At 35.5% G+C, this 9,591-nt stretch overlaps 1 protein-coding gene across 9 annotated transcripts in view; it reads left to right on the top strand.

The window, feature by feature from the left end:
• The first annotated feature begins 1,351 nt into the window (after positions 1-1,351).
• The window catches only part of LOC121951372, a 29,032-nt gene continuing 20,792 nt past the window's right edge, over positions 1,352-9,591 (top strand). For 8 of the 9 annotated variants that reach the window (XM_042497668.1, XM_042497666.1, XM_042497673.1 and 5 more), the window contains exons 1-9: positions 2,848-2,958; positions 5,329-5,384; positions 5,558-5,584; positions 5,715-5,783; positions 6,721-6,774; positions 8,004-8,057; positions 8,452-8,511; positions 8,602-8,643; positions 8,739-8,804. In XM_042497668.1, the coding sequence (XP_042353602.1) occupies positions 5,334-5,384; positions 5,558-5,584; positions 5,715-5,783; positions 6,721-6,774; positions 8,004-8,057; positions 8,452-8,511; positions 8,602-8,643; positions 8,739-8,804 (423 nt within the window). In that variant the 5' untranslated portion in view covers positions 2,848-2,958; positions 5,329-5,333. Of the gene's footprint in view, positions 1,454-2,847; positions 2,959-5,328; positions 5,385-5,557; positions 5,585-5,714; positions 5,784-6,720; positions 6,775-8,003; positions 8,058-8,451; positions 8,512-8,601; positions 8,644-8,738; positions 8,805-9,591 lie in introns of those variants that run through there. The other variant, XM_042497665.1, reaches the window with a different exon arrangement.

Here is a 9,591-nt window from a genome sequence, read left to right as displayed (position 1 = left end):
CTGATGTGTCCTGAAAAGAATCATTTGCTATTTCTTTTGAGTATGGCATTAATGTTTTTAAAGATTTATTTCAAAGTCATGAGGTGTGTACTCTTTGTTTGTTTAATGAACTTCATATTTATTTTTCTGGGTGGAGTTGTCCAATCGATACTGCCTTTTTACGTGCAATATATTGTAGCACTATGTGTAACAAATGAAAAATTGACAAATAAAGGTCAGAGAAATATTTTATGCCAATCTAGTGCTTTTTATGTCTATATGCAAGTGGCCAAACACTTAAATTCCTTGTTCTGACTGCCGTGCTCTTACTGAGTTGGTATTTGCTCCGTTAATGACTCAGATAAATGTGTTTGTCAAAGTTCTCTTCAGCCTTATTTTACTTTGATTCATTTCCATGCTTTTCTGTCACCCTTTACACTTACAGAATGACCTTGTACCAGAACAGTTATGAGACTAGGTTTAGATTTGTGCTGCCACACAGAGCGTTTGATTGATGTTGGCAGAAGTCACATGTGAATTTTGAGAATAGATGCAGTGGAAACCCTGCAAACCGGTGTAAACCTGCACTGTGCTGGTCAGGTTGAATCACACCTGGTTACACCACACCCAGTGGTGACCTCACAATGTACTGACCACACCCTGGAGTGCACTCCTACAATACTGAGCCAGGGCAAGAAGATAAAGCACTGGAGGTGTGAAAAAAGATGTTTCGCCGGTGTTAAGTTGCTTTTTACTTTGACTAACCAACAATGGAATTCTTGCACACCAGAGTCCCAGTGATGGATGATCAGATAAAAAAAGAACCCTAACACTGTAATGTAAAAATGTAATATAAATATAAATAATAATAATAATAATAAATAATAAATAATAATAATAATAATAACAATAATAATAATAATTATTGTTATATATATACACATATATGATTATTATTGCTTTTATGTGATGTTTTATTATTTTTTTATTTTTATCATCATCATCATTAGGTACAAAGCTTTTTTATGAGGTCTCATGGTTAGTGATGTATATCAGCAAAAAACAGGCCATGGTATCTGAAAAAAATTCTGACTGCACTGTATATATTTTCCAACATTTAGAGAGACATTTTTTTTTTTTTTTTTTTTTTAGAAAATATTGTTTAACTAGAATAATAATGAAAAATAAAAAATATTGTCAAACTCCTTGTTTTTATTTCACAATGTGTTTACGGTTGGGACTCCTTCCAAAATGATTACTTCACTGTTTTCTATTTTTGGAGTAGCTCTCATCACGTTTTGGATTTTCTTGAAACTGATGAATCACACCGTCTGGGAACCGCACTTCTCTCACTCCCACAGCTACAGGTAGACCTTGAAGTGGCCACGCCCAACTCCCAGGTGACCGACAGCCATCACAAAGCCAGAGAGGAGACAACCGTCTAAGAGCTCTCGTTTTCTTCAGCAAAAACCAGGTGAGACGTTGGACTTTTGCCTTTTATCTTTGGAACAATTATCAGGTGTGGATTTTGGGACTGAGATCTCTTATGTGGCAGGAGGTCGCCTCATTGTGCAACAGGTGATTTCACTGTTAGCACAGAAGCTCTCGGGGCTAATGTGTTAAGGTTTGTTTAAGATGCTTTGTTCGACTTGTAAGTGGTGTTGCCTTTGGGTGGTGTCGGAAATATTTGCAATTCCTCATGTGGAGGTAAATACTCTCGTAAAACAAGGGGGCATGAGATCGGCAGGTAGTGTGCAGTAGCCTAAATGAGTAGCTGAGATGTAAAGGGAAAGGGGAAGGAAGCTACATCAACAATTAATGCTGAAGGTGGTGTGCATATTATTGTTTTGCACTGCATTTTTTACATTCATGCATATCTCTAAATGTTTGTGTGTTTTGCTTGTGTAGTTTGACATATTTGCGGGTTAAAAAGGATGTTGACACTAGGGCTGGTTTTTTAAAATGTATGAATAGCAAAGCCAATATGATCAATCACTTTTTTTTTTTTACACAGTAAAATTAAACCCTGTTTTTTTCATGAAGCCCAACTTCTGAAATGTATCAAGGTTTTAATAAAACTGTAAAACATGTATATGTTGTCTCAAGAAAAACTGCATGAAAGAATTCACCTATAAGCAGAATTATTATCTAGAATGTAACCAAACGAAGATAAGATTTAACTAAATGTTATCCATTTAAAAAAATGTATGCCAAAGATGATCAATGTACAAAGTAAAAATATATATATATATATATATATAAAGATAGAATAAATTACGTAGAGTTTAAGAGAATAGTAATTAATATAAACAAAAAAAATAAATAAATAACAAAAATAAATAAATAAGAAGGTAAAATCTAGAATGAAGGAAGATGCAAAACAAAAAATTATACTGCATGATGCATGTGCATGGTAAATTATACTGTTTATTTATGAGCAACAGGGAAAAAAAAAAACTTTAATAATTTAAAAAAAAATAAATATGATAACATTACCATGAAGAATTAGTTTTTATATCCTACAACACCTACCTGGGCTTCTCCAATTTTTAGTAAGAAAAGAAGAGGGCTAAAAGTGCAGTAATCAAACTCATTCTTTGGTGTAAAAGTAATGATACTTTTTTGTGGAGTTTTGTGTGAAACGTATTAAATAATTATGCATCATAAATATGGAACTAAAGTTGGAGTGGATATTTTTTAATACATAATTGTCAGGTAAATATATCCAGTTCCACTTACGGTGTTGGCTACATAACAAGAACAAACTGAAGCGCTTGAGTCGGATGTGAACTCAGATGTCGGAGGTTTTTCAGGAGCTCGTGAACGCCTCGTGAGTGCAGATGTTTGTTGTGCGGGTGCGGTGAAGTTTTAAACTCCTGGGAATATTGTGACAGTGAAGGAGCCGTCCGTGCTCTCTGTTTTGATGATATTAGCTTAAAACGAAATGTGAAGTGTCTCTGAACTGTCTTCAGATACTTGGTAGGTGAAACCGCTCAGTCTGGCATCAACGAGATTTGGTCTTTTGTTGTTTTCAGCGTTTTAAATGTATGATTCACCGTCCGTTCAAATGACGAGTAGCTACCTTTTTAACGGTTGTTAGCTAACGTTAGCTAAAAGTTTTTGTAGCATGCAAGCTAATAATCAGTCACCTAAAGAGTTCCGCACAAACAGATTACGCTTTTGGGAAGCGTGTATTGAAATGTCAGTACCTCTTTAAATGGTTCAGTTAGTGACCACTGTAACTGTAACATGCATTTCCTCCTGTGTTTTAATGGTTGTTTGACTTTTCCACTCTAGTGGCAGATGTAAAGTAATGTTTGATTGTGTTAGCAATGAAAAACAGAGGTGGAAAAACCAAAACGTTCATTAAAAAGAAGTGTTGTACAATTTGGAGGCACTTGTACTTGAGAGTTATTCCGTTTTGCCTTATTATATTTCGTTTCTTTTTATTGTATCGTTACTGCATACCACTGCTAATATTGTTTTACAAGGAAATGTTTTTCTAGCGAAATAGTATATGCTCATAAATGAATTTCTATTTAGTACAGAGCTGCTAAGGGATTGTTCTTTATTGGGGGGCTTCTGATACTGGAGTACTTTTGTGTGCTTTTGAAAACCATAGTTTTACTCTTTTGTTTTGGTTTAAAGGGGTACAACTGATTTTTCTCAATTAGTGACAAAAGATTCACTTTTTGATCTAATAAATGTCATTAAATAGTGACAATTGTGAAAAAAAACAACCCAAACCCAAAATGACATATTTAAATGTCTTGTATCATCTAACAAGTCAGAAGCCAAATATATGAAATTTGCTATCACAGAGGGCTACAAAAATCATCCAGTGAAAATAATGACACAACTACACTATGAATGTCAAAATGACTGTCATGAAACATGCCCGTAAGCTGAATACTCCAAGTGTGTTATGGGACAATCAGGGCTGCAAAAGATCCAAATTTAGGCATTAGAAAACAGTATTTAAAGGACCAATATTAAATAGGCCTCTTTCACAGCATTCATTTTAACTTATGGCAGTAAGAAAATCATGCCTGTTACTTGTAACATTAATGATGCCTATGTTAAGTGCACTGATCAGCCAGAATGCACATTAATAGAGCTGTAGCTATAGGTAAATGTAGTTTATTTATGCTAGATGGGTGAAAAATGAAGTGTATTGAAAAAAAGTCATAATGCACATTAAAAAAATGCTTGATTTTTTAAATTGAAATTGTTGATGCACAATAATGAACTGCATAAAGGAGTCGAGAGAAACAACAAATTGCGGATGGTGGTGACAGAGGTTAAGGAAGTTGAATCATAGAAAATAAAAACAAGCTTTTCCCAATCTTCCTGATGGGTGATAAAAAAGGAAAAGATTCCCATTCTCATGATGGTTGTGATTGCAGAGTTGGTAGTGTGTGTGTTAAACATTACTGTGCATTTACAGTATGACACCATATCCATCAAATATGAGTTTCTTTACATGGAACAATGTGTAGCGATTACAGGAATAAACTAAAAGTCACTGAGACTGAGGCTGTGCCTGGTCTATTGTTTGGCACACCAACAAAAGATTGGCTGAGATCCAAAAATAGGTAAATTATTAATAAAAAGGAATCAGCTTATTACAACATGCACAAACTTAGAGTCAAAATAATCACAAGTGCGCTCAACAAAAAATACAATGACCCACTTCCCTCTCTCCTATCAACTCGACACATGTGAAAGGCCGGTATATCATATAGATTATCAATGTCACCACTCATGTTCATGTGACCCAACTCTCCGAATAACCGTAATAATGAAACTTATAAATAATGTCCACAAAAGCCAAAAAAAAAACATGTAACAATACGAAAATATAAACCCTCTCTAATTAATATTTATGTCACAAACTTTTCTTCTTTCTAAATGAATACATGGCTCCTACACGATGGATTCTGGCTAATTTTAGGTGTCTATATTTATTTGGCTTTCAGTTATTTAAGTATTATCAGGCTCCAGGTCAGATAAAATGTATCTGAGCTAACAGAAAAGTCTGAAGTTGATGTAAAACTCGTAAAAAAGAATTACGAACTAGTACATATACTGTTAGTGTGTTGTTTGGGACAGGTCCATAGTACTTGGCCTAAGTGAAATCCAGGTTTTGCCATTGTTATTAATTACACCTTTTTCTCTTCACTGTTACGGCTTGTCACACAGTATGCTGTGACATTAACGAAGTTGACGAGAGTGTTTGTCTGTTACTTCCATTTGGTCCAGTTTGCATTCAAAATGTAAATTCTTTGATCAAAAATCAGCACAAACCAATGATTTGTCCTTTTATCTCACTTTTTGTCATTCTTTCAGAGAGGATGGAGGCGTGTATGATGAAGCCAGAAGTAAAAAAAAAGAAACCAAAGCCGGTAAGACTATTCACATCTGACACAAAACTCTTCATTTATACACAACACAGTCTTATTATCTCTAATACTGATTTTGGAGAGTTTAAAGAATCCCCAAATCACCACTGATAAAAATCTTAACTAACGTATCATATAAATGATACACACCCATGTTTTTTCTTCTCTGTTCACAGCCTAAACCTCCTCCAAAGCCTGCCGAGGTACCTTAATAATAAGCCCAAACCTTTGATTTGCTATGTGACAGAGAATCATGTGTGCATGGGTAACGTGAGTATGTTTTTTAAGAATTACTGCAGGGTACATTCACACTTAAGTAAATTGTCTTCACAGAGAAAAAGAAATGACCCAGAAAGACGAGAGAAACCAACTCCTGTGGTGCCTCAACGACCAACAGACACTGTAAGTCCAGCATGAATAATATTTAGACCTTTGGTTTTTACTCATAGCAGAGTAGCCAAGACCACCTAAACCAAGACAAAGGCATGCTGAAGACCAGACCAGTGCGAGTCCCACACTGTGTGACACACTTATCATAAAGTGAGGAACATGCAAACCATAGAAGCTCCTCAAATTAATCTGAAAGATACACATTCCCAATAAAACACCCAAAGATAGCTAATATATGTAGATTTCTCTTCATTCACCTCTTTATTGCCATACTGTCTATATATGTGTATGTGTCATGAGAAATAATCAAACGGCATTCCAGAGGTGAGGTTGAGTCAGAGACAAGACCCTCAGAAAGTGGTTTTGACTCCGTTCTCGAGACCAAGACCAATCTCAAGAGCTGACATTGGCATACAGAGCATGAATAATAATATATGGAACTCTAATACCTGGAAGGCATTTCAAATCTTTTTCAGACAAGAGAGCTCTGATGTGATGCAGTTTCTATAATCTGATTGTTTTGTGTTTTCCTTCCACTGAGCATATGTGGTGGGCAAACATTTCGTAAACATCTGCTAACATTTACATGGATTTAATCAGTAAGGGTTCTAGTGGAGATGTTGTGGATTTTTCCACTCTGTGAGGAAGAAAACTGCATCAGTCACATCATTTTTATAACGCCAAATTGTCACTTTTCAAGATCATTATATTGATAAAAGCTAGTTAATATTATTAGCCAGCAGCAGCTTTAGCTTAATAATAACAGAAATTGTATGTGCCTCACATAACTATTTGAAAAATAATAAAAAGAAATACCTTAAAGTTTTTTTAAATATGTATTTATTTACATCTGTATTTGTAACATCTTTTGCAATAGTCACAAACTTAATAGGAGTGGAAATGAGGGGAATGGGGTACTTTTTAAAACAGATTTGTATTTTCTGTGCAGGAACTGAGTCAGACACAATACCGGATGAAAATATCAGCAGCATCAAACAATGAGGTATTTACTTTTTTAATTTTGTTTTGGCGTTGCTTGCCCTTATTCATGTTTTACTAGACAGACAGAGAGAAATTAAAAGTGGGACATGTATGATATGTGTCAGAGGTCTTAAAGATTGAACCCGCATGTGAGATTATTGTGGTAAATGTAGGAGAAAACTGTACTTTATTTATATATATATGTATATAAAGTCCAGTTTTCTCCTAAATTATAAATAAATATATATATATATATATATATATATACACACACACACACACACACACACACACACATATATATATATATATATATATATATATATATATGTTGTGTTTCCTGTCTTCCTGTCTGCATCCTACTGTTTCCTCTTAAAAATGCCACAAAAATAATATTAGGTAAAAAGAAGAATTATGAAAGATTAGTTCATTACGGTGTCTGTAGGGGAACATGAGGGGGAAAAAAGTAGACGGGTAAAAAAAAAGATGAATACTTGCGTTCTTCTTTGAAACTTTGGCGTTCTCTTGCAAAACATTTTTGCATTCTCCCGAGAAATATTTTGACTCTCCATGTGCACCTCCTACACTAGTATAACATGCAAAAGGCTTGCTGAGGGTGAATATAGGCCTGATCAGTGGATGTGGTGATTGTAAGATACACTATCAATCAGTCACATCACTGGTATCATGGCTGGGAAATAGCTGTGTCACTGTTAAACTTGATAACAAGCTCTGCAAATGGAAAGCTTTAACTCAGGAAATGTCTTGATGGTTTAGAGAGTCACGACATGAGCACATATCACAACAAATCTGCACCAAAAGACAGATGGGGTATGATAGTAGTAAGTCCAACACATCTCAGCTCGTACATGGTTAAACAACAGCATTTGCACTGCAACGTCTTTCAAGAATAATACATTAGACACTTAGACACTATTAGACACTATCAAGTTGTAACTGACGAGTCTGATGTCTGTAGAGGTCTGTATGGTTACACTGATATAGCCTGGGTTTGCTTTCTTGTAATTTAACGAAGCTGAATTTATCTGAGGTAAAGATTTCTGTTAGCTGAGATCGTCATTATCTTTTTTCACCCGTCATTTGTTTTTCTCAGGATTTTTTAAAACCCATCTCCTTTTTTTCTCCATGTCCTCTTAAATGTTGCTTTTTCTTACCTTTATTCAGTCATTGTGCATTATTGTCCAAATAGCCTGATTTCATTTTTTTTAGATCCCCTTTTTTATGTTTCAGGCTAATGGAAACTTGATACAAGCTCCTGCTGTTCCCCCCAGACCTACAGAAAAGGTGCAGTACACCAAAATACTCCAATCTCTAAAATCATTTGCATTGCAAATCATTCTGCCAAAATCCATTTCAACTTCGACATAGGAAATGTGTTTCATATTTAATGCCAAACGCGAAGCAATTTGTAACATTTACTTCCTAGGCAGTGCACACACTTGCACGAAAATGCCAGCTAATCTTAGCTAGTCCGCTGATAATTGAGTATTATGTGAACATGTGTGTTTGTTTCATGTCAGCACAGATTTGTTATTGATACTAACGTTAATCATCAACCTTTGAAGACTGCAGTTTAGCCTGAGAACAGTTTGCAGTAAAGAACATACACAAGGTTTCTTGTTTCCTGTTCCAAACACCTTTTGTTGTTCCCCTCTGGGCATTTTGTGTCTGTGTGAAGGAAGTGAACGCTGCAACCAGATATAGCCAACGCAGAAGAGTACAGGCTGAGGACACACAGGTATATGCACACACGCACAATGAAACATCATGTTCCTCTGTTTTTGTTTTCCTAAATTTCAAAGTGATTGTCTTTTCTTTTCCCCATCAGAGCCAGTCGGAAGTTCCCAAAGATGAGGCAGACTTTAAACAGGTATTTTAGCTGAAGCTTTTAACTCGCAGCTCTGACCTAATTTATAACCAGTTCGTAAAATGTCTTCCTCTTTATTTTCATATTCTTTGTTGTAGAGAGATCAGTCGGCCTTCAGTGGAATGTTTCGATGGAGCCAAAAAGAGAAAACTCCTTCGTTCACTGTAAGAAATGCACCTGCAGCTCTTCTCCGCTCAGGAAATTACGTAGTAGGCAGGCAGGCAGGCATTTGTATTGTACATTTTTATTTTCATACATTTATATTTTGTATCATTTTTTGTGTTGTGTCCATCTTGTATGCAATAATGCACAGCATGGTGTTACCATAAAAGAGTTGGGTAGAAGATGAAATCATTATTATTTGAAGCAGAGTTGTGTTGAGTCGGGCATCTTATCGTATATATCTGAACATCTTACATTGAAAATAAATACAGTAAACTGTACTTTGAACACTGACCAGTTAAAAGCAAGAGGCCCCTATCTAAACGTCACCTATTTTTCAAAATGTTTTTGTGGTCAGTTTTACACAGTTTAATTTAGTTTAAGGTAACTGGTGAAGCAAAAAAAAAAAGTGCCATCGTTATCTGGAGATTGGAGCCTTTTTCTCCCACTCTGGCAGTGACAGTAATTACACAAACACCGCCAATGTGTGTTTGTGACCTGAGCACTGAGTTGGCTAGCTGCATCTCCCCTGCCTATCCCTTTTATTTTTTCACTGCTCTATAATGAGGAAAACTACACCAGTGATAATTCGCATTTGTTCTCGGCATTGATCGCTTTCTTCTTTTGACATAAATCCTTCCTCTGAACTTTTTGAGCTTTTTTTTTTTTTAATCTGGAGCATCCGCTCTGGAAACCTTTCTTGGAAAACTCTTAGGATTTTTCGCCATCACCTCCTGTTTGCCACTGCGAAAATGTCCCCAAAGACACCAAAACTTTGTTATATTGCAA

This window comes from Plectropomus leopardus, chromosome 12, assembly GCF_008729295.1.
Source record: "Plectropomus leopardus isolate mb chromosome 12, YSFRI_Pleo_2.0, whole genome shotgun sequence".
Lineage (NCBI taxonomy): Eukaryota > Metazoa > Chordata > Actinopteri > Perciformes > Serranidae > Plectropomus > Plectropomus leopardus.
The sequence above is the reverse complement of the archived record's forward strand: the minus strand, read 5'-3'. Positions and strand labels throughout refer to the sequence as shown.